Raw genomic sequence first — 25,161 nt, 5'->3', positions numbered from 1 at the left:
GATAATGTGCACATGTATGTGACTGGGTCACTTTGCTGTACAGTAGAAATTGACAGAACACTGTAAACCCAACTGTAATGGAAAAAATAAAAATCATTAAAATAAATAAAGCACATAGCGAGTTCCTATTGTGCCTCAGCGGTAACAAACCCAACTAGTATCTGTAAGGACGCAGGTTTGATCCCTGACCCCGCTCAGTGGATTTGGCATTGCCATGAACTGTGGTGTAGGTCACAGGCGCAGCTTGGGTCTGGTGTTGGTGTGGCTGTGGTGTAGGCCAGCAGCTACAGCTCTATTCAACCCTAGCCTGGGAACTTCATATGCCCTGAAAAGACAAAAAAGCACATAGGGATTGCACATATATTCAGATTACTTTAAGGGCCATGAAGCTAGTTTAACTAATAAAGCAGCTAGGTGTAAGACAGCAGGGACTGATGCATATCCTGAATTTGCATGCCGTATGTAAAGGATTGAGATTAGAAAAGTTTTAAAATCACTATTCTATCATGTCCCTAAATAAAAAAGGACTACCAGTTTTCTACCTTTTATATAAGCAAAATGCTGGAATAAGCATTCAAGTGCTTCGATATATGAAGCTCTGGAATATATTTAGGAATTAGATGGTTTATTGAGTTATAGTTTGTGCATTAAATGAAAGTTATTTAGTGGAGATGAAAGGAGTTCTGTTGTGGTGCAGCAGAAACAAATCCAACTAGGAACCATGAGGTTGTGGGTTCAGTCCCTGGCCTCGCTCACTGGGTTAAGGATCTGGCATTGCTGTGAGCTGTGGTGTAGGTCACAGATGAGGCTCAGATCCTGCATGGCTGTGGGGCTGTGGCAGAGGCCAGCAGATGTAGCTCTGATTAGACCCCTAGCCGGGGAACCTCCATATGCCCGAAAAAGCAAAAAGAAAAAAAAAAGTGGAGATGAAAGACAAACCCTACTTAGATATAGCTAAATGAAGACACACATTTTTCTAAAGCATTTATCTCATATTTATAGAAAACAGCTCTAAATTGTACCTGAGTCCCCTAGGTTACAGTCTGTTTATCTATAGAAAGAATTTGTCTTTGTAAATTAGGAAAAGGAAAAGCTATAGTAATATTCTTTTAGTGGGGGAATAAGATTTAATTTCTCTCCTTTTTCTTGTTCTTAGATGGGAATGATGAACAACCCTAATCCTTACGGTTCACCATACACTCAGAATTCTGGACAGCAGATGGGAGCCAGTGGCCTTGGTCTCCAGATACCGACAAAGTCTGTACTACCAAATAGCTTATCTCCATTTGCAATGGATAAAAAGGCAGTTCCTGGTGGAGGAATGCCCAACATGGTGGGTAGTAATCAATCTACAAATTTGTCTTTTGACACTTGAAAAGTTTTTTTATTTACTTTATTTTCTTTTTCAATGGCTACATCCACGACAGATAGAAGTTCCCAGGGCAGGGATTGAATCTAGATCCTTAACCCACTGTAGTGCATAGGGTTAAGAATCTGACTATAGCAGCTCAGGTTGCTGCAGAGGTGAGGGTTCAGTCCCCAGCCCTGCACAGTGAGTTAAAAAAAGGATCCAGCATTGCTGCAGCTGCAGCCTAAGTCACAGCTGTGGCTGGATTTAGTCCCTTACCCCGGGAACTTCATACACCATGAAGTGTGGCCATTAAAAAAAGAAAAGCATTATGTTACACTTTTATGTCTCTGCTGTATACATTAGGGTGTAATGGATGGCTCTTGTGATCAGGAAGCCGGTGCCTTCCTTCCATTTCACTTGAGGTTTGACAACCTCAGGTGGTGGTTTTTCACTTGAGATACTGACAGGTAAGGGTGCTGGTCCAAGTAGAAGCAAGTGGGGCTGCTGCAGTGAAAGTTCTGGGGTCCTGCTATATGTAGCTTCTCTTTGTGAGCAATTCTTCCTGTAGGACAAGAAAGTAGAACCTTCTTCCTCTTAGGAAGGACTCTGGCAAAGGATTCTAACCCTGACGACCATGTTTACTAATTTGTATCTTCTATTACACAAAAGTAATTTCCTTCTCAAAGTTATATATATGGTTTTGTTTGTTTGTCTTTTTGCCATTTCTTGGGCCGCTCCCGCAGCATATGGAGGTTCCCAGGCTAGGGGTCCAGTCGGAGCTGTAGCCACCAGCCTATACCAGAGCCACAGCAACACGGGATCCGAGCCGCGTCTGCGACCTCCACCACAGCTCACGGCAATGCCGGATCTCCAACCCACTGAGCAAGGCCAGGGATCGAACCTGCAACCTCATGGTCAGATTCATTAACCACTGCGCCATGACGGGAACTCCTATATATGTTGTTTTTAACAATGATTTTTGTTATGGGAAAATCTCCAAAGCTTCTAATGTTGCTGTTTTTCTAAAGTAAAGCTGTTTCTAGTTGTAAATATGTCAGGTAGTCCATGTTCATCTTTAGAAAAATTGTCCTATAAGGAATTTTATTTTCTTGCCAGATTTTTTTTTTTTTTTTTTTTTTTTTTTTAGCTTTTTCTTTTTTGGCTACACCCATGCAGAAGTTCCTGGACCAGGAATTGAATCTGTACCACAGTGGTGACAACAGCCAATCCTTAACCTGCTGCACCATGAGAGAGCTCCTCCATTTCACATATTTATTCCGTCCCATATTCATTGGTGCCTATATTTCAGATACTCCACTTAAGTACTGGATATAGAAAGATGAATAAAACACAGCATCTCTGTCACCGGAAATGTTTACTTTTTTATTGGAGAAAACACATTTCTTCCAGACTTTATAAAAACTCATTTTTCACCCACTTGAAAGACCCCTGCCAGGTCTCTCAAGAAACACTTCACTATTAAAAACCTAATTTTGACATTCTCTTCACTACAGATCCTTTTCTCCTTTGCACTGGAGTTTGCCATGTCCTCCTCTTTCTTTTGCTCTCTGTATGTTATTCATGCTTTGCTTAGTAATGTAGTGATTTTTTTTCTTACTAAATTGAACTTTTTTTTTTTTTTTTTTTTTTTTTGTCTTTTTGTTGTTGTTGTTGTTGTTGTTGTTGCTATTTCTTGTTGCTATTTCTTGGGCCGCTCCCGCGGCATATGGAGGTTCCCAGGCTAGGGGTTGAATTGGAGCTGTAGCCACCGGCCTATGCCAGAGCCACAGCAACGCGGGATCCGAGCTGCGTCTGCAACCTACACCACAGCTCATGGCAACGCCGGAACCTTGACCCACTGAGCAAGGGCAGGGACCGAACCCGCAACCTCATGGTTTCTAGTCGGATTCATTAACCACTGCGCCACGACGGGAACTCCCTAAATTGAACTTCTTGATCATAGAAGCCATCATTTATCTTAGATGTCTTAGAACCCTATACCAAAAAATGGGGTCTGCTGTGGAGTTCCCATCATGACTCAGCAGAAATTAATCTGACTAGGGTTCAGGAGAACGCGGATTTGATCCCTGGCCTTGCTCAGTGGGTTAGGGAATGTCCAGCATTGCTGTGAGCTATGGTGTAGATCACAGACGCAGCTCAGATCCCACGTTGCTGTGGCTGTGATGTAGACCAGCAGCTGTAGCTCTGATTCACCCCCTAGTCCGGGAACCTCCATATGCCGTGGGTGTGGCCCTAAAAGAAAGAAGGAAATGGAGTTCGAGTCGTGGCACAGTGGTTAATGAATCTAACTAGGAACCATGAGGTTTCAAGTTCTATCCCTGGCCTTGCTCAGTGGGTTGGGGATCCGGCGTTGCTGTGAGCTGTGATGGAGGTCGCAGATGCGGCTCGGATCCGGTGTTGCTGTGGCTCTGGTATAGGCTGGTGGCTACAGCTCCGATTGGACCCCTAGCCTAGGAACCTCCATATGCCACTGGAGTAGCCCTATAAAGACAAGAGACAAAAAAAATTTTTTTTTAATAAAAGAAAAAATGGGGTCTGCAGTATAGTAGTTCTTAAAGATGTTCATTGAAAAATCTGCAAGTCCATATTTATTAAGGAGGTAGCACCCTATGAGACCTAACAAATGTATCTTTATTATTTTATCCCTCAGGGCCAGCAGCAGGCCCCACCCCCACAGGTCCAGCAGCCAGGTCTGGTGACTCCAGTAGCCCAAGGGATGGGTTCTGGAGCGCACACGGCTGATCCAGAGAAGCGCAAGCTTATCCAGCAGCAGCTTGTTCTCCTCTTGCATGCTCACAAGTGCCAGCGCCGGGAGCAGGCTAATGGGGAAGTGAGGCAGTGCAACCTTCCCCACTGTCGTACAATGAAGAACGTCCTTAACCACATGACACACTGCCAGTCAGGCAAGTCCTGCCAAGGTGAGTGGGCTCAGAGGGTTTTTGTGCTCAGCACTTAATACTTATATATAGTTGAGTGATCACATATTCTCTTTACTCTATTTTGAGACTCCTTACTGATAATGCCTTACACTATATTAAGTTATGATACAATTCAGTTATCAGTCTATGAAGGAGTATCTAGAGAGGTAGTAGGAGAGGCGGTTTTAGAGACTTTCCTTTTGTGATGATTCTTCTGACTTTTATTTGCCCTACTTTAAATATTATTAAGGGTTTGCTAACTGTCATGTGGGCAGTGCTAACATAGTATTACACAACTTAATATAATTTGCATATTTTTGGAGTCATTAGAAATCTGTTTTTGGAGTTCCCATCGTGGCTCAGCAGTAACAAACCCAACTAGTACCCATGGGGACACGGGTTTGATCCCTGGCCTTGCTCAGTGGTTGCCATGAGCTGTGGTGTAGGTCAGACACAGCTCAGATTTGGTGTGGCTGTGGCTGTGGTGTAGGCCGGGAGTTACAGCTCCACTTCAACCCCTAGCCTGGGAACTTCCTTGTGCCACGGGTGAAGCCCTAAAAAGACCCCCCCCCAAAAAAAATCTGTTTTTATAGATTTTTATAATACAAGTCGATTACTGAGCTTTGTGGTGAAAAATAGGGGCTCCTGAAGCCAGACTGCTTGAGTTTGAATCTCTCTTTGTATGCTCTGTGACTTTGTGCAAATTACTTAACTAGTTTTTGCCTATTTTCTCAACTATAAAATATCAATAAATATTCCATGAATGTTAATAACCTCTCTGAATATTAATAACACCCTATGAAGAGGCAGGAGGTTTAATAACATTTGTAGTACTTGTGTGATCAATAAGTTAGCTAATAGGGAGTTCCCGTAGTGGCTCAGCAGAAACCAATCTGACTAGTATCCATGAGGACACGCATTCAATCCCTGGCCTCACTCAGTGGGTTAAGGATCCAATGTTGGGGTGAGCTGTGGTGTAGGTCACAGATGTGGCTTGATGTGGCATTGCTGTGGCTGTGGCAAAGGCCAGAGGCTACAGCTCTGATAAGAACCCTAGCCTGGGAACCTCCATATGCCATGGGTGCGTCCCTAAAAAGACAGATAAGTAAGTAAATAAATAATTTTGCTAATAATAATGTAAAGCATCATTTTTCTTCTTTTTAGTGGCACACTGTGCATCTTCTCGACAAATCATTTCACACTGGAAGAATTGTACAAGGCATGATTGTCCTGTGTGCCTGCCCCTTAAAAATGCTGGAGATAAGAGAAATCAGCAGTGTAAGCAATTAAATCTTTAAAGTTTCTATGTCAAAAATATTCTTAGACTGTCACCAAAGCAATTTGGTGAGATATAGAGTGCCTCTTGGTTGTGTGACTTCCTGCGACTGCGTAATGCTGTCTCCTAGATTATTTCCACTTACCAGTAACTTCATATTAATCAGATTAGACTTAAACCACTTACTACCTAAAGTAAGACCCAGAAAGATCGCTGGGCAGGCTACTTAACTCCTTTATACTAGCGATCTAAATATTTAGATAATTTGAAATTATGTAAAGATAAAAATAGTTTATTATTGTAGAAGCCTGGGGTGATGAGCTTTTCTTAGAGAAAAGACAAATCAAAAGTAGAAGATGCAGCCACCACACCTTTAGAAACAAAAAGCACTTAGCATTTAGGACGGAAAGACAAATTTGGAATTGTGTGTATAACATGTTAAAAAAAAAGGCATTAAATTCCATAAATAATGAAGAAATCATAAATAGCCCAGTAGAGAATTTAGACTCGAAAATAGACAATTCACTAGAGGGTGGAAATAACCCCAAAATCCCCATTAATTAAGAAGTGAAGTTAACTACCATTTCTTTCCTGTCACATTGACAGAAGTGACATTACCTCAGAGTTCCCGTCGTGGCTCAGTGGTTAATGAATCCGACTAGGAACCATGAGGTTGCAGGTTCGATCCCTGGCCTCACTCAGTGGGTTAAGGATCCGGCGTTGCCGTGAGCCATGGTATAGGTTGCAGACTCGATCCCGCATTGCTGTGGCTCTGGCTGGAGGCTACACCTCTGATTTGACCCCTGGCCTGGGAACCTCCATATGCCGTGGGTGTGGCCCTAGAAAAGTCAAAAAGACAAAAAAGAAAAGTGACGTTACCTCATGTTGGCATTTGTGTGGCTGTGAGGCATTCATACAGTATTGATGGGAACATCGATATGGGAAGGCTTTTTGTATTTTGGATCAGAAGCCCTTCATGCCAGTGATCTCCTCTTGACCAGTCAGTTCTTCGTCTAGAAATTTTTTCAAGGAAGTAACGGGAAATAAGATGCATATATTTCATAACCCCGTAACAATAATTCATGTTTAAGACACAGTATTGTTTTCTTTCTCACTATCTTTAATGTTGTAATACTGTTTCTTTTGTTTTCTCTAGCAATTCTGACTGGCGCACCAGTTGGACTTGGAAATACTAGCTCTCTAGGAGTGGGTCAGCAGTCTACTCCCAGCCTAAGCACTGTTAGTCAGATTGACCCCAGCTCCATAGAAAGAGCCTATGCAGCCCTTGGACTACCCTACCAAGTAAACCAGATGCCCACACCACCCCAGGTGCAAGCAAAGAGCCAGCAAACCAGCAGTCTGGGCAGTCTCCCCAGGGGATGCGGCCCATGAGCAACATGAGTAAGTTTGGGTCCTGCTAGTGACAGATGTGATAGCAGTTGTGTGTGTAAATGCCATGTAGTATGCAAGACCAACTTCTCAGTTTATTTTAATCTCTCTTTGTGTCTGTCTCTCTCTCTCCCTTGTCTCCCCTTTACTTTTCTTGTTACTGAGTAATTTTTTTGAAGTAACTTTTAAAGATTATAGTGTAAAAAATCCCCTTATAATCCATATACCAGAAGCAACTGCTACTGGTTTATTTGCTTCTTAATCCTATTATACATTTATGATTTTAGATTTCTAGAAATGGGATCCCATGTGTTACAACAGAATATTTCTTTACACAATGTGGGTGACTTTCAGTTTATCAAATACATTTGTTTGACTAACCTCTCTTCCTATGATATAACTGAGAGGGAAGCGGAAGTGTGAGCAGTGTTCTAATATCCTCATTTGGGGTGGTTTTTATTTTCTAACTGTATGGTAAAATAAAGGAGATTTGTTGTATGATTATCTTTACTGTCAGGCAGTTGAACATCTAAGCAATTTTGTACAAATAGTTTAAAAACCCAGCACAAGTAAGCTCATGACTTTTAATACTTTGCCTTTTTTTAGTTTTATATCAGTATAGTTGATTGCCTCATATTCTAAAATGAAGTTCTTTTGTAACTAGAAAACAGTCTGATTTGCCATAATCCACCATGTTTTTTCCTATGAAACCTTTCCATCCTTCTGTTAATAAGTGCAGACTTTAGTTCCTGCACATTACTGTTTGATTCTAAATGAGAACACAAAATTGGGCTCAATACTCTTTTTTTTTTTTTTTTTTTTTTTTTGCTATTTCTTGGGCCGCTCCTGCGGCACATGGAGCTTCCCAGGCTAGGGGTCGAATCGGAGCTACAGCCACCAGCCTACGCCAGAGCCACAGCAATGCGGGATCCAAGCCGCGTCTGCAACCTACACCATAGCTCACGGCAACGCTGGATTGTTAACCCGCTGAGCAAGGGCAGGGACCGAACCCGCAACCTCATGGTTCCTAGTTGGATTCACTAACCACTGAGCCATGACGGGAACTCCCTGGGCTCACTACTCTTGTGAAAATGTAGGATTTTTGTTATTTTTAACTGTAACAAGCAATGCCAACTTGTTAAATAATTCTTGAGAAAGAAGTTTTAAGAAGTGGACTAGAGGAGTTCTGCTGTGGCCAGTGGGTTAAGAGTCCTACTGTAGCAGCTTAGGTTGCTGATGAGGTGTGGGTTAGATCCTTAGCTGGGCTCAGTGGGTTAAGGATCCCATGTTGTTATTGCTGTGGCATAGGTTGCAGCTGTAGCTCAATTTCAATCCCTGGTCAGGGCCGCAGGTATGGCCAAAAAAAACTATACTTTTGGATGATGTTTGGACCGGGGTTTTTAGAATATGAGTTTTTTGTTGTTGTTGTTTTTTCAGGAGTGATCCTTTAAGGATTCTGTCACCATTACTGTTCTATAATGGATTTAACTAGGAATATAGTGGGTTTTTTGTTTTTGCTTTTTAGGGCTGCACCTGCAACATATGGAGATTCCCAGGATAGGGGAATCAGAGTTGTAGCTGCCGGCCTATGCCACAGCAACGCAGGATCCGAAATGCACTTGAAACCTACACCACAGCTCATGGCAATGCCAGATCCGTAAGTCACTGAGCAAGGCCAGGGATTTAACCTGCGTCCTCATGGATGCTAGTCAGATTCATTAACCACTGAGCCACAGCAGGAACTCCAGGAATATAGTAATTTGAGTAATTATCAGAAATGTGACTCTGGAGTTGCAGCTTGGCCCTAGCCTAGTACTCTTATTATCAGAAAAAAACAAGTAAATTCAAAGTTGTTAAATTTTCAAATAAGTGTTATGACTGTATTCTTACTCTTGACATCTTTTATGATTTTTAAATATTAAGCCAAGCTCTTTTCACTTTGGTTTCCTTCCACTGATGATCCTTATTTTAGGATATTTCAGGTTCGGACTAGATCTGGTAGGCCAAATTCACAAACAAGATTATATTGTGTCCCCTTAATAATGTAATATTTTTATCCTATTTGTAAACAAAAGCAACTTACATAAAAGCATCAGTGTATTCTCCCTGACAAGTGATTTAAAATATTCCAGGTTCAGAGTTCCCGTTGTGGGGCAGCAGAAATGAATCTGACTGGGAAGCATGAGGTCGCGGGTTTGATCCCTGGCCTTGCTCACTGGGCCGGGGATCTGGTGTTGCCTTGAGCTGTGGTGTAGATCACAGATGAGGCTCGGATCCTGCATTGCTGTGGCTGTGGTATAGGCCAGCAGCTGTAGCTCCGATTAGACCCCTAACCTGGGAACCTCTGTATGTCGCAGGTGCGGCCCTAAAAAGCAAAAAAAAAAAAAAAAAAAAAAAAAAATTCCAGGTTCTTCTTTCGTAGTTGTTGCAGATTTAAAGATAGTATTTTGGTGACATTTTCCCCCTGTATGATTACATTTTTTCTCTTAAATTTCAATTCGGAGTTTTCAAACCTACCTAAAAGTTGTTGTAGTTCACTAAAGATAATAGCATATACTGTTTTTCAAGATTTACTAATTTTCAACATTTTTGCCACATTAGCTTTGTTTCTGTGTGGACTGGAGATATCCTCACACCTGACTACTAACTGTTTCAGCATGTGTTTCCTAGTAACAAAGGACAGTCTTTTCCATAACCACTGTATTGTTACCACACCTGCAAAATTTAACATTGGCTCAGTAAATATACAATCTGTATTTTAATTTCTGTAATTGTCACCCCAAATCTGTGAAGTATTTCGTATTCATTTTGTTGTCTTTTTGTCTCTCTCAATCTAGAAGTCATCTCACTTTTCTTTATTCATCACTTGACTTGATGAGCCCTGTGGATTGTCTCATAGTTTGTATCTGTCTGATGGTTTCCTTATCACTAGGCCTTGGTTAAACATTTAGGGGACGAATATGTCGTGGATGGTGGTGTGTATTCCGTCAAGTTTTAATAATTTTGGCATAAAAATTTCTTTCTTTTCTTTTTTGTCTTTTGTCTTTTTAGGACCACATCTGACATATGGATATTCCCAGGCTAGGGGTCCCAATTGGAGCTACAGCTGCCAGCCTACACCAGAGCCACAGCAACTCGGGATCCAAGCTGTGTCTTTGACCTACACCACAGCTCACAGCAACGCCAGATCCTTAACCCACTGAGCAAGCCCAGGGATCAAACCTGCAACCTCATGTTTTCTAATCGGATTCGTTTCCCCTGCGCCATGATGGCAACTCCCATTGGCATAAAAATTTCTTGGGACTCTTCATTTGCTTTTAGCTAGCCTTCATAGTATCCTTATTCTCTTGTTTTATTGCTGACCTTCAAATCATTGATTACCTAACTTTCAACTATTTTATGGAAATTGTGGAACTATTACTGTCAAGAACGTCTGGGTTTTGTTTTGTACCCTCTTCTGGAGGTTTTATATCTGACTTGTTAGACATGGTCCCTAGTTTGTTTCCACGGGCTGTCAGATTTTTTTTAGAAGTATGTTCATGTTTATGGTTTAAGAATCTATGTCATACAACCTTTACCTGAGGTGTGTGATACTGAGTAGGATGAAGCACCTAAACACACATTTTTACTAACTCATGGGGAAAATATTCACAGAAACAACTTGGGACTAGAGATGTGTCTCACTGTGGCAGAACTGGCTATAATGCTGGGACATTCTCAGAGTAATAAATTTTAGGTACCTGTGATTGACAAGGGCATTCGAATAAATAATAGACAGCATTCACTTCAGTGTGCTGTGTGCTAAAAACAAACATACTAAAGGGACATGATCCCTCCTTTGAAACATCTCAGGTCTGGATGTACACGTAAGTGAGTAAATAAACAAAAGAATAGGATTTCTACTGTGTATATCAGGCTTTAGAGATTCTGTAGCAGGGAGGGAACAGGAAGCCCAAACCAGAGCTGACTAAAGCCCTCTGAGACCGTATTTGACCACATTCTTAATTTTCTAGTTACTGTTAAATTCACTTATTCTCTAAAGATTTCGTTAGAGCTTAGGGAAAATAGGTCATCTCCTAGGGCTTAAGGATTCCTCCTAGAGCTTAAAATATATACATGGGGTTGCGTGTGTGATATTCTCACTGGTTTTTATGTGCTATGAATTCTTTTTTGTTCTTTTTTTTTTTTTTTTTTTTTCTTTCTGACTTAATTGTCTCTGCCAGTAGTGTCTGACCATAAGGTTGTATTCTGAAATGAATGCTGACTCTTGGGGTCTTAAATACTAACCTGGGTAAGGGCATTCCTTTTCACGTTAGGATTGAGCCATTACTTACAATTGATGCCAGGTATTAAATGGACTTAATACTTTGGAGAGGATGTTTGGCTGTGTTTTCATGTGCCATCAGAAGGCAGTAAGATAAGCAAATTAATATGCAGTGTAATTACTTTTTCTCCTCCCTCCATCCTGTTGCCACCAATAAATTTGTGTTAAGGATACATAATTTTTCTACAAATGAGTATACACATGGAGTAAACAGACCACCAGCAGTTATATTTCAGAGCCACCCTGGTGCTGACAGAAGCAAAGTTTTGCCTGAGCACTTAGAAGCATAGGAAAGAAGGCAACAGGGTTTTTATTACACATTATTTAGAAATCTAGTCAATTATTTGCATTTTAGTGGAAAGTTTTTTTTCTTGATTTTAACTAAAATATCTTGAGTATATTAATAGAATTGTCTATCAGAATTTTTAACCACATGAAAATTTGGTATGAGTTTGGCTGTTGCGTTTTTTTGTTTTTAAACAAATAGAGTGTTTATTAAAATTGTTATTATCTGAAAAAGTATTATTGGCATATAGAATTATTCAAGCCAGTTTGAAGGTGTATTCAATAAAAATGTCTAATTTTGGAGTTCCTCTTGTGGCCCAGCAGGTTAAGAACCCAACATAGTATCTAGGAGGATGCAGATAGGATCCCTGACCTCAATCAGTGGGTTAAGGATCCAGAGTTGCTGCAAGCTTTGGTGTAGATCGCAGCTGCAGCTGATTCCACCCCTGGCCCAGGAACTTCCATATGCTGCACATGGTGGCAGTTTAAAAAAAAAAAAGACGTTTAATTTTAACTCAAACATTGTGTTTCATTCCCCTCCCTAGGGATCTTCATACTTAGGTTCCTTATGTCCTTATATAGATTGTGCTTATGAAAGCATATGCATGTATAACTTAATTCCTTGCAGTTTTGGTTTTATTTTTTACTCCTTTTAACATCATTACTGTTATTGTCTGTGTGTAATTTGTGTTTGTTTAAAAAAATAGTAAGACAAAATATGTAGAATGAGTATGTCCATTGAAAATGCTTCTTTCCCCAAACCTTCCTAAACATTTGGTATTCTCAAACTTTGAAAAACGTTTTCACCATTTTATACTGGAGAAATATGTTGAAGTTTTATTTTAAATGCAACAGAGCATATTTGCATTTTTAAAGCTATTGTATTTTTATGTAAGTTGCCTGTTCTTTTTTTAACTGGTTGATTGTAAGGTACTTTGTGTATTAGCCCATACATAAGTGCTCCTATAATTATATTGCAAGTAGTTACTCATTGTGTATATTGCTAGCACCCCCCCATTTGTCATTTCTTTCTTTGTTTATGGTGATTATTTTACTTGTTACTCAAATTTTTTAATGTTCTTAAGAATTCTGTGTCGGTTTTTTTTCGTTTTTTGTTTGTTTGTCTTTTGTACTTTTAGGGCTGCACCAGCAGCATATGGAGGTTCCCAGGCTAGGGGTTTAATCAGAGCTACAGCTACTGGCCTACGCTAGAACCAAAGCAATGCCAGATCCGAGGTACATCTGTGACCTACACCAGAGCTAATGGCAATGCCGGATCCTTAACCCAGTGAGCAAGGCCAGGGATCGAACCCGCAACCTCATGGTTCCCAGTCAGATTCGTTTCTGCTGCACCACCACGGGGAACTCCAAGAATTCTGTTTTGAGTCTTACTTTGGAAGGATAAAAATTTCTTGTGATGTTTTCTAGTACTTAAGTAGCTTTTCCTTCTTCCTTTCTCTTCCTTGTTGTTGTTTTTGTTGTTGTTACTGATTTTTGAAGTACTTTATCTTATTTTTTGTTTTGACCTAGGTGCTAGTCCTATGGGAGTAAATGGAGGTGTGGGAGTTCAAACATCGAATCTTCTTTCTGACTCGATGTTGCATTCAGCCATAAATTCTCAAAAGTAAGTTTTGTCTTTGTTGCCCTTTGTCAGGTTTCAAGCACTTGTTAGACATTCCTTGTCTGAGTTTTTAAATTTCCTTAATTTGGAGATACCTTGATGAATAAAGACAAATAGTATGTTTGAGTTTATTCTTAACATTCTCTAGAACCTGTTTAGAAATTGTATCAGTTATTTGGGATAACTGACACCTTCCCAAACATAGGAAGAAATTGCAAAGTCAGCTAATTAAATTACAGGTTTCGGAGTTTGCACTGTGGCACAGTGGGTTAAGTCTCCGGCATTGTCTCTGCAGTGGCTTGGGTCACTGCTGAGGTGCAGGTTTGATCCCGGCCTGGTGTAGTAGGTAAGGATCTGGTATTGCCATGGCTGTGGCATTGGCTGCAGCTACGGCCTCAGATTCGATCCCTGACCCAGAATGTATATGCTGTGAGTACAGCCGAAAAGGAGGAGGAAGAAAGAGTTTGCCCTATCCTAGAGACAATCCATTGCCCAGTGGATTCCCTAGGATAAGCTCTGTCAAAGTGACAGCTTAGTCTTAAAATAGAAGATTTAGTCTTTTTAAACAAAGACAATTGTCTACCCTTCCACACACTGAAATATTGTGGGTTTAACTGTTGTCCCTCACACAAGTATAAACACATACACACCGTTTCGCCTAGACCTCCTTATACAAATAGACGTGTCACAGTGTTTTGGCCCTGCTGTAGTCATTACTGTCAGCCCTACTTAAATGAGATCCCCTTCTTTCTCCTACCTTCTTCACTAAAACTATTTCATGACTCCTTTTTAAAGCCCAATGATGAGTGAAAATGCCAGCGTGGCCTCCCTGGGTCCTATGCCAACAGCAGCTCAACCATCTAGTACTGGAATTCGGAAACAATGGCATGAAGATATTACTCAGGATCTTCGAAATCATCTTGTTCACAAACTGTAAGATTGTAGGCATGTCTTTTAAAGAGTTACCAGGTCAGCATGCTTCAAGTCAGTCTGCCAGGCACTTAGACACAGAAATACTATTGATATTTTTATAACCTGGCCTTTTCTGCCAGCACTTCTCTTGTGGCTTTCTTGCTTCCTGTTCTCTTCTTCACCATGAAATGTTAGGAGTCTTTCAGCCTTAACAGTGTGTGAACAATTCTGCCTAGTGACAGTAATCAATATATTAGTTAAAAAGTCTGCACTTTGGAGTTCCTGTCGTGTTGCAGTGGAAACGAATCCGACCAGGAACCATGAGGTTGCGGGTTCGATCCCTGGCCTCACTCAGTGGGTTAAGGATCCGGCGTTGCTGTGAGCTATGGTGTAGGTCGCAGATGTGGCTTGGATCTGATGTTGCTGTGGCTGTGGTGTAGGCCGGTGGCTACAGCTCCAATTCAGCCCCTAGCCCAGGGAACCTCCATATGCTACAGGTGCCGCCCTGATTGATTAATTAATTAATTAAATTGTACCTAATGTCTTTGTGGTATATAAATGAGAAAATACTAGGAATTCCCTGGTGGCTCGGCAGCTTAAGGATATTGCATCACTGCTGTGGCTTGGGTTGCTGCTGTGGTGTGGGTTAAATTCCTGGCCCAGGAACTTCCACATGCTGCAAGTGCGGCCAAAAAGGGGGAGGGAGAGAGAGAAAATAATGATTAGGAAGACTTTAAAATACTCTATATTGGTGTTCCTGCCGTGGTTAAGAATCCAAATGCACTGGCTCGGTGCTTTGGAGGTCTAGGTTTGATCTCTAACCCAGTGCAGTGGGTTAAAGGATCCAGTGTTGCCACACCTGCGGCATAGGTTGCATCTGTGGCTTGGATTCAGTCTCTGCAAGTGTGGCCATTAAAAAAATAAATGAAATACTGTGTATTTCTTTTCTTTCTTTTTTTTAAGGGCTGTTCCCGTGGCATATGGAAGTTCCCAGGCAAGGGATTGAATTGGTGCCACAGCTGCCAGTCCATGCCACAGCCACAGCAGTGCCAGATCTGAGCCACATCTGCATCCTATGCTGCAGCTCATGGCAATGGCAGATATTTAACCCTCTGAAAGAGTCCAGGGATTGAACCTACATCCTTATGGATCCTGGTTGGGTTCATTACTGCTGAGCCACAGTGGGAACTCCCAAATACTGATATTTCTATGATGAGAACAAAAAGCTGACATGATATAATAGCGGTAGGATTTTCTCTTTCTAGTGTTCAAGCCATATTTCCTACTCCGGATCCTGCTGCTTTAAAAGACAGACGAATGGAAAACCTTGTTGCATATGCCCGGAAAGTGGAAGGAGACATGTATGAATCTGCAAACAATCGAGTAAGCATCTGTTTTTTCTAGATAAAGTCAAAAATGGGCCTTTTTTGGTTGTTTAGTGTATTCCTCTTTGTTGTCTGTACATTGGATACAGTGCTTTAGGGGACACCCTTTAGCCATCCTGTCTTATTCTCACTGTGTAGTCACGACAACAAAGCAGTTTTCTTAAAGTGTGTGTCAAGAATCCTACATTTTTTCCTCTTAATAATGCAGTGCACTCGTGTGGCACTTTATCTGGGTTGTCCTTCTGTCAACTCAAAAGTGGTTTAGCTGTTACCAGCTCTGTGCTATTTTCACTAGAATATGGTGAATCAGCTGCTTATTAGTATTTTCATCTCAAGTAGTATTTCCGTATCAGCTGAACTTTCTTCTCTGAATTGGCACTTCTTCAAAATGTAGTGTATTCTTTCCACATGCTGTAAATTGTAAACCGACTTTGAGAGGTCATGTTTTGCTCTGTCAGTTCTTTATAAAGCATCTTTTCACGTGATCATTCCAACCATGAGCTCAAATTTGGAATGATCTAAGAAAGTAGATTAGCTTGATTGTTCTCTGTTTTTGTTTCTGCCTACCTCTTTTTTTTTTTTTTTAATTTTTAAGAAAATTTTATCCTTTGTGGAAGTATAGTTATTTGCAAGGTTATGATAATCTCTGCTGTATCAGCCTGCCTCTTTAAATGAAACTAATACCTGTTCTCAGTTCATATTTTCTGTTACCTGATGGTAGTTCATCTTTCCCCTCATCTCTATTTCTAAAATACAAAAAGGCGGAATACTACCACCTGCTAGCTGAGAAGATCTATAAGATCCAGAAGGAACTAGAAGAAAAGCGAAGGACTAGACTGCAAAAACAGAACATGCTACCAAGTGCTGCAAGCATGGTGCCAGTTTCCATGAACCCAGGGCCTAATATGGGACAGCCACAACCAGGGATGACTTCTAGTAAGTGTTTTTTATTATAGGTATTTTGGGGAGAAATTGTAATAAAATGGTTCCTTACCAAATTCTCTAATTTGCATTAGCTGATGTAACTATTCTAGAGTCTTCCAATGACTCTTTTGCCTTTCCAAAGAAAATAATTCTCTACAGTATATGAATAGTATATTGAAGATTTCTGGACTTGCTTCTTAATGTGTGTTTGACGATATGGCTTCATTTTTAGTGCCAAAGGATATTTCTGATAATGGCACCTAGGAAGTGATAGCCCACAGGTTTTTCTCTGACTTGCAGATAGGAGGCACCCAGTAGATGTAGATGAGCAGGTTCACAGGCCTCACTGGCTCTGATACAGCCAAAGCAATCCATGTGGTGTTACTAGCATTGTCACACCTTCTTAACACAGTATGTTCAAAGGCTAAGAGCTATTTATTTTTTTAGAAGCATCATTTAAAATTTATCTTGACAGTTTAGTTTCAGTGTTCTGGTTATAGCAGCCTTCTTGACCTAATGAATTAACTTGATAGCCAAGGTGATTATACATTTTTCTCATTCATTTTTGACTCATTACTAGTTCCAGGCATCGAAACATGCTGTTAAGTGCACAATAGTGAGGAGGAATACAGGCTGTTTAAGTGATATGTGAAAGGCTGTGATAGAGAAAACCTGTATTTCTTGAGTCAGGGAAAGCTGGTTACCAGGCGTTAGTACCAACTAAGCCAGCTGGTACCAACTCTTAGGCTTTTAGTGGATTATAAGTGGGCTGAGAAATTCGCCCCCTCCAGGCCTTAAAGTAATAAAGTGGAGAACTGTTGACTGCCACTAGCCTTTAGCAGCCTCATTTGTTAACCATAGCGTGCTAGATGTATTTTCTTATTGGTCCATGATGTGAAAGGAATTGAGAACAGCAGTAGCATTTCTGGCAGAGGGAATAGCATACATGGAGGCCCCACGGGCAAGGGAAAACGCAGGTATTTTTTGAGTAGGTAAGAGAACAGTTGTTCAGAAAGAAAGTCATGACTAGAGTTGAGGACACTTAAAGTGCTGATGACTTGAAACTAAGGCTGTAACTAAGGTGTAGAGACAAGTGGACAAATTCGAGATATTTGAGTGTGATAGGATGTACTTGAATTCGTTAGAAATTTGAGCCAAGTTAAAGGTCTCTCAGGACATTCCCATGTGCGCAGCAGATTCGATCCCTGGCCTGGGAACTTGCACATGTCATGGGTATAGCTCCCCCCCAAAAAAAATCTCAGTTATTAAATTGTAGTCTTAGGTTAAAAGAAAAACAGAGTGGTACTGGTGCAGGCAGAAGCAATGATGTTTAGGAGTTCCCGTCGTGGAGCAGTGGTTAACGAATCCAACTAGGAACCGTGAGGTAGTGGGTTCAATCCCTGCCCTTGCTCAGTGGGTTAACGATCCAGCGTTGCCGTGAGCTATGGTGTCAGTCGCAGACGCGGCTCGGATCCCGCGTTGCTGTGGCTCTGGTGTAGGCTGGTGGCTACAGCTCCCATTGGACCCCTAGCCTGGGAAACTCCATATGCCACGGGAGCGGCCTAAGAAATGACCAAAAAAAAAAAAGAAGCAGTGATATTTAAACTTTAAACAAAAAATCAAAAGTACTACACAGAATATTGAAGAAAATATGAAATGAAAAGTCTCTAAACTGAACAGTACCTGGAAGCTTTGAAGAAGAAAAAAAATTCATAAGCACGATTAATGGCAAACCCAGGAAAATATTTTCATGTTAAAGATGCTAAGTTCCTGGAGTTCCCGTCGTGGCGCAGTGGTTAATGAATCCAACTAGGAACCATGAGGTTGTGGGTTCGATCCCTGCCCTTGCTCAGTGGGTTAAGATCCGGTGTTGCTGTGAGCTGTGGTGTCGGTCGCAGACGCGACTCGGATCCCTCGTTGCTATGGCTCTGGCGTAGGCTGGCAGCTGCAGCTCTGATTCGACCCCTAGCCTGGGTGGGAACTTCCATATGCCTCGGAAGCGGCCCAAGAAATGGCAAAAAGACAAAAAAAAAAGATGTTAAGTTCCTTAATATACATATAGAATAGGAGTCCTACTCATTTGTTGCTGTTTAGTACAGCAAACTTTTTAGTAAAGGATCACTGGTAACAGGAAATTGTGAGAGTTGTCTGAAGTGGTGGGCTTCTCTTTAGAGCACAGTCTGCCACACTTGGGACTGGGGCCTGTGCATAGCCCTTTGGGTGGGGGTGCAAGGTAGAGCTGGGTCACTACACTACAAGCATCCTGGGATACAAAAGAAACATTGTTTTTGTGCCTCATGGTGTGAAAAAGGTTGGGAACCACTGTTAGAGAATGTGCAGATAATCTAAGAAAACAATTTACATGTGTATATTTAATCATTCTGAATTATTTCTGTTTTTGTATTTAAGAGGCATATGATACATAGCACAGTATAATATGTGTATTTTAAAGTCAGAGTTCACAGTGGGCTTGTATGCATAAAAACGCATTATTGCTATACACAATCAAATTTGGCCGTCGGATGAACTCTGTGACTCTTGACTGCAGAGATATTCTCTATATCAATGAAAGAATCACCAACAGCATATTACATACTATATTAGTCTTTTCAAATATAAGGTCTTACATCATTTTCTTGTCAGTGGTAAAAGCAACCTGGTTCAGAAAGATATGTTCTAAGAGTTCCTGCTGTGGCACAATGGGATTGGCACCTCTGCAGTGCCCGGATGCAGGTTCAACCCTGGCCCAACACAGCGCGACTAAAGGATCCTGTGTTGGTACAGCTGTGGCGTAGGTTGCATCTGCCTGCAGCTCGGAACTGATCTCTGGCTCAGGAACTCCATATCCTTCAGGAAGGCCAAAAATGGAAAAAGTGTGTGTGAGTGAGTGAGTGAGAGTGTGTGTGTGCGTGTGTGCGCGCGCGCGCGTCTATAATCTTTTAAAACCATTTGGAGCCATTTTCCATTCCAAAACTAGCATTTTCATCAGGTTCCTGTCTAGCTTCATTCTTTTGATATTCCAACTGAATTCTCTAAGTTATTACTACACTTTCGTAGGGTTTTTTGGTTGGTTTTTTTTTGTTTGTTTTGTTTTGTTTTGTTTTGTCTTTTTAAAGGGACTAGCTACCTGAAAGATGCATTTGTAACCATTTCTGTATTCCACCTAGACGGTCCCTTGCCTGATCCCTCTGTGATCCGTGGCAGTGTGCCAAACCAGATGATGCCTCGGATAACTCCACAGCCCGGTAAGTTAGGAAAGAAATCCACATGCTTAAGCACGGCCTTTTTTAGTTCCTAGTGTATTAGAAGATTACACCCGCCACCTTGTTTCCTGCCTCGGGCCAGCAGCAGGTGAAACCAGAAAACCTTTTAGAGCAGGAGCCCAAGGAGGAAGGAAGGGTTAAAGCGCAGGTTGGCTGGCAGGTCAAGGGGCAAAAGACATTAAATGATCAGGCATCCATTTAAAAACAACTGGCCGAGATAGAGTTTATTCCAGATTTTAAAATTTGGTTCAGAGACCATCCCTTAATTAACAGTTCCTTTCTGTGGCTGCTATGGATGAAACATTCTTCCACAGTTGGAAGCAGGTTCCTTTTTTTTTTTTTGTCCTGATAAAATGACATAGAACTCTTTTATTCTCCAGTTACATGAAGGTGTTCAGATCTCATCAGTTCAGTGAATTGATTCACTTACAGGTTTGAATCAGTTTGGCCAGATGAGTATGCCCCAGCCCCCTATTGGACCTCGGCAAACCTCTCCTCTTCAGCACCATGGACAGTTAGCTCAACCTGGAACTCTCAACCCGGTAAGTTTGACCTCTGGGTAACCTTTTTGGCCTTTACCTGAATTTTTTTTTTTCTGTGCCCATGGCCTGTGAAAGTTCCTGGGCCAGGGATCAAACCTACACCTCAGCAGCAATCCAGGCTGCTGCAGTGATGACAGCCACTGTACCACAATAGAACTCCTCCTTGATATTTTAAAAATCTCTTTTCTTTGTTTATACTTTGTAAACAAATTCTCACACTTGCTTAAACAGCTAACTATATGTAATTAATCCTTAACCTTGATTTTTTTCTGTAGTTCTGTTGCATTTGGCCCTTAACATAGACAGGATTAAATAATTAAAACACAGTTAGGCAGTAAATACTAAAGTCATTCATTTCCACCTACCTTTTTTGCCTGTACATTGTTTTTAGAAATCTATCCTACAGGAATAATCTCTGAGATGCTAAAAGAATTTAACTTGAAAGTTCAGCATTCCTGTTGTGGCTCAGCAGTTGAGGACCTGACGTTGTCTCTGTGAGGATTCGGGTTCAAACACTGATCTCGCTTAGTGGGTTAAGGATCCTGCATTTCTGTGTTGCAGTAGTGGCATGGGCTTCACCTGCAGCTTCAGTTCAAACTTTAGCCCAGGAACTTCCATATGCCACAAGTGCAGCTATAAAAAAAGAAAAAAGAAAATTTAGAAAAAAGCCATATCCATGGAGTTCCCGTCGTGATGCAATGGAGGCGAATCTGACTAGGAATCATGAGGTTGCAGGTTCGATCCTTGGCCTCGCTCAGTGGGTTAAGGATCCGGCGTTGCTGTGAGCTGTGGTGTAGGTCGCAGGCGCGGCTCAGATCTGGTGTTACTGTGGATCTGGCATAGGCTGGTGGCGACAGCTCTGATTAGATTCCTAGCCTGGGAACCTCCTCATGCCATAGGTGCGGCCTTAAAAAAAAAGGAAAAAGGCCATCTCCTGAATATACATTTAAAGGATTCATTATGATTAAACTATAGTTAGCTGTAAATTTGAGTGCTCTATAAGTGATCATTTCAAAACATATATGATGTCATGAAAGCTGCTTATATAAAGATTTGCTTCCAGGAGTTCCTGTCGTGGCGCAGTGGTTAACGAATCCGACTAGGAACCATGAGGTTGCGGGTTCGATCCCTGCCCTTGCTCAGTGGGTTAACGATCTGGTGTTGCCGTGAGCTGTGGTGTAGGTTGCAGACACGGCTCGGATCCCGAGTTGCTGTGGCTCTGGCGTAGGCCGGTGGCTACAGCTCCGATTCAACCCCTGGCCTGGGAACCTCCATATGCCGCGGGAGCGGCCCAAGAAATAGCAACAACAACAACAAAAGACAAAAAAAAAAAAAAGATTTGCTTCCAAATGCTATTGATAGTCACAGTCCTAGAAAGCTTATAAGAGCACCCAGTCACCATTGCTTGGAGTCTCAGTGTTGAGTAGTCTACGTACTTGGACAAGTCATCTCTCTTCCATGATGCTTGTCTTCCCCAAACATAGAACCTACCCAGCTAGGAAACTGTCAGCAGGGTGATGGTGGGGCAGTTGCCTGGTTCTCGAGACTGCGGAAGAAGGACTGTGAGCATCTCACTGGTTCTTATCTGAAACCTGTCCTCCGCCTTCCCACATTGGCCTCACCTCTTAGAGTTAGCCAGTGCTTTCTGTCGTTGAGCCTTTTTGGAGTTGTCTAGCACCATTCAGCCGTGTTTAATGAGAGGTTTTAGTCTTCCTTTTAATCTGTAAGACAAATACCTTTCTTAGATTATGAAGTTTTGTCATGTTGTGCTCCATCATTACTCACTGTGGGTTTTTATTTTGTGCTTTTACACTACCCCCTCTAAGCAAACGCCTCGTAAAATTGTGACTGGTTGTCTTCACTTTAAAAACAGAGTGTGCAAAGAAATAGAAACCTCTGCACCTTGTTCTGGGTGCATTTGAGTAATTTCTTTAGAGTGGGCTTAGGTAAGCTGTGAAGCTGTTCTTCCATTATGGCATGAAAGTCAGCTGCTCTCATGCCAGATTGGAGTACACTTTCTTCTTTCCTATTCCACCCTCCTGATAGCAGGGCCAGAGCAACTGGTGATTCCAGCTATTGTAGAATAACTGAAAAGAAGCAATTTGATGCTCTGTGTTTTTGTTTTTGTTTTTTTATGTGTGTACAGCCTATGGGCTATGGACCTCGCATGCAGCAGCCTTCCAGCCAGAGCCAGTTTCTTCCTCAGGCTCAGTTCCCAGCACAGGGAATGAATGTAACAAATATGCCTTTGGCGCCATCTGGCGGTCAAGCACCAGTGTCTCAAGTAAGTGTCACAAGTGGATTTTTTTTCTTTTCTCTCTTCTTGTGTGATTTTTGAAACTTCTCTTGATCTGGATTTTTTTTACAGGGAAGGTTGGCAGCAAATAATGAGTGAAAATAGATGATTAAGTTTTTAATAAGAACAGTTATGGACATTTGGTATTCTGAACATGAAGGGGTTTACTCTGTGACTTAACAGTGCTATTAATAACGTATTGATAAGAAAAGGGTTAAATTTTAAATAGAATACTTTTAACCATTAGTAAAAATAGTGAATGTTTTTTATGCTGATATCTTACTGAGAACTACAATGCAGAAAGAAGAACTCTGGCTGAAGAGCGCATGGGACAGCCAGAAAACACTGTGCGCTCACTTGTCCCATGCCCCTGCAGCAGCTGAGGCCATTCTGCTGAAATTTTTAAGGTCCTCTCTCTTTTTTTTTTTTCCCCACTCCCTCAGCATTCGAAAGTTCTAAGGCCAGGGATTGAACCTGAGCCACAACAGTGACCTGAGCCATTGTGGTGACAACCCCAGATCCTTAACCCACTGCACAAGAAGGGAACTCCTTAAAGCCTTCTTAATTACTATATTGGTTGGATTTTCCAAAGATATGCCTGCAAAAATGGAGTTTTCAGCATATTTTGAGTTAGAGGCTTTCATTGCTGGTTTCTGTTTGATCAGTTGGTGTTTTTAAATGTATATAGCCTACCTATGTAAATATATCTTCTGTTCTAAATTGCACCTTGTTCTGTTTTTTTATTTTAACAGGCACAAATGTCCAGTTCTTCCTGCCCTGTGAACTCTCCTATAATGCCTCCTGGGTCTCAAGGGAGCCACATTCACTGTCCGCCTCTCCCTCAACCAGTTTTGCATCAGAATTCACCTTCTCCTGTACCTAGTCGTACCCCCACCCCTCACCACACTCCCCCAAGCATAGGGGCTCAGCAGCCACCAGCAACAGCAATTCCAGCCCCTGTTCCTACACCTCCAGCCATGCCACCAGGGCCACAGTCCCAGGCTCTACATCCACCTCCAAGACAGACGCCTACACCACCACCAACGCAACTTCCTCCCCAAGTGCAGCCTTCACTCCCTGCTGCTCCTACAGCTGACCAGCCGCAACAGCAGCCTCTGTCACAGCAAAGTACAGCTGCCTCTGTTCCCACCCCAACAGCGCCACTGCTTCCTCCGCAGCCGGCAACTCCAGTAAGCAGAGACGGGGTTAAGCAGTCATTTCAGCTCTGCTGTAGTGTTCCATTGCTTCTGTGCTGTTTTTATTCTCTGTTGTTTTTTCCCATGTTGTCTCCTCAGTTAGCCTAGAATCTCTTTGTAGTTTCAGACTTTGTTTCCTTTCTTTTTTTCTTCCTGTGGTAATACCTAACATAGAAGGAGTGCACAGGCCTTGTTTAGGTCTGATGTTGACCATGGTCGCGTTATAGTCTAAGGCCTGAGAGCACGTAAAGGGAGGTGACAGGGAAAGAGTCAGCGGTGTGTTTCATACACCATGTGAATTTTACACATAATCAAAGAATCTTTTCATACAGTCTGAACTACTATATTTAAGAGCGAATGAAAAAAATCATCGATTTATGGTTGTCTGTGGTCCTAGCCAAAGTCAGAAAATCATGATGTAAGATGAGAAAAGTATGGGCCTGGACTAGCCTGGAGTTTCCTTGCGAAGGGCTTGTCTGTGTAGTAGAGCTCCAGATGCACACCCAGCAGTCCCATGCTTGCTTCTCATACTCTGTGTGTCATGATACAGAACTTGCTCCTTGATCACTGAGGCTAATATTTCAGTTCTCTCTCATGTTGGCGAAATGAGAAGCCCCATGTGTCCCAGCAGCTTCGTAAAACTGTTCATCAGTGACTTTCATCTAGCCTCTGATAGGTAAGGAAAGGCAGGATGCAGAAAGGAAACCATTCTGTGTAGGACAGTCTGAAAGTACTAACTTCTCACTATGAGGTAAGTTATTAGACGACTTGGGGAAAAAGATGGCTAGTTATCCCACTAGAATGAGATGATTCAAAACAGCTGCTCATTGTGGAAGTTCATGATATTCTCTTTACTTTTCTGTACATTTGAAACTTTTTCTAATGAGAAGTTGAAAAAGATTGCCAGTCATCCTTATTTGCTTTCCATTTCTCTATAAATTTGAGCTCCTCGAGGCAGTCATTTCTGAACCCCATTACCGAGTGGGTTCCGTAAGTGCCACAGAATGAGTTACTGAAGAAACAGTTGCTGGCTCTTTTATCCTCAACCAGCCAACAGGCATTTGCAAGTCCTCATCCTCCTGTTCTTAAACATAATTTACTTCCAGGGGGCGAAACAGGTAGAGTAAGTGCAAGCACCATAAATGGAGAACCTGACACTAGCCTAGAAGTAGGTGGTTAATTGTGCCATCTTGTTGTACAGCCTAAATTCTGATTCTAAAATAGACAAGCTTTTTGTTTTTCCCTCTTTCTACCCAGCTTTCCCAGCCAGCTGTAAGCATCGAAGGGCAGGTGTCAAACCCTCCTTCTACTAGTAGCACAGAAGTGAATTCTCAGAACATTCCTGAGAAGCAGCCTTCACAGGAAGTGAAAATGGAGGCTAAAATGGAAGTGGATCCACCAGAACCAGCAGATACTCAGCCAGAGGATATTCCAGAGGTGAGAGTTGGGCAATCACTA

The 25,161-nt window shown here is 41.8% G+C and overlaps 1 protein-coding gene across 1 annotated transcript in view; it reads left to right on the top strand.

The window, feature by feature from the left end:
• The window catches only part of EP300 (E1A binding protein p300), an 83,351-nt gene that overhangs the window by 33,199 nt on the left and 24,991 nt on the right, over positions 1-25,161 (top strand). Inside the window, 14 exon segments of the mRNA XM_001929213.5 lie at positions 1,157-1,333; positions 4,023-4,290; positions 5,455-5,568; positions 6,723-6,911; positions 6,914-6,967; positions 13,095-13,188; positions 13,981-14,118; positions 15,363-15,480; positions 16,244-16,418; positions 19,574-19,651; positions 20,102-20,211; positions 22,358-22,495; positions 23,260-23,697; positions 24,961-25,140. Coding sequence (XP_001929248.2) covers positions 1,157-1,333; positions 4,023-4,290; positions 5,455-5,568; positions 6,723-6,911; positions 6,914-6,967; positions 13,095-13,188; positions 13,981-14,118; positions 15,363-15,480; positions 16,244-16,418; positions 19,574-19,651; positions 20,102-20,211; positions 22,358-22,495; positions 23,260-23,697; positions 24,961-25,140 — 2,271 coding nt within the window.

The sequence above is a fragment of the Sus scrofa genome, chromosome 5 (genome assembly GCF_000003025.6).
Source record: "Sus scrofa isolate TJ Tabasco breed Duroc chromosome 5, Sscrofa11.1, whole genome shotgun sequence".
In the NCBI taxonomy this organism is placed as follows: domain Eukaryota; kingdom Metazoa; phylum Chordata; class Mammalia; order Artiodactyla; family Suidae; genus Sus; species Sus scrofa.
This window is presented reverse-complemented; position numbering and strand designations above follow the sequence as displayed.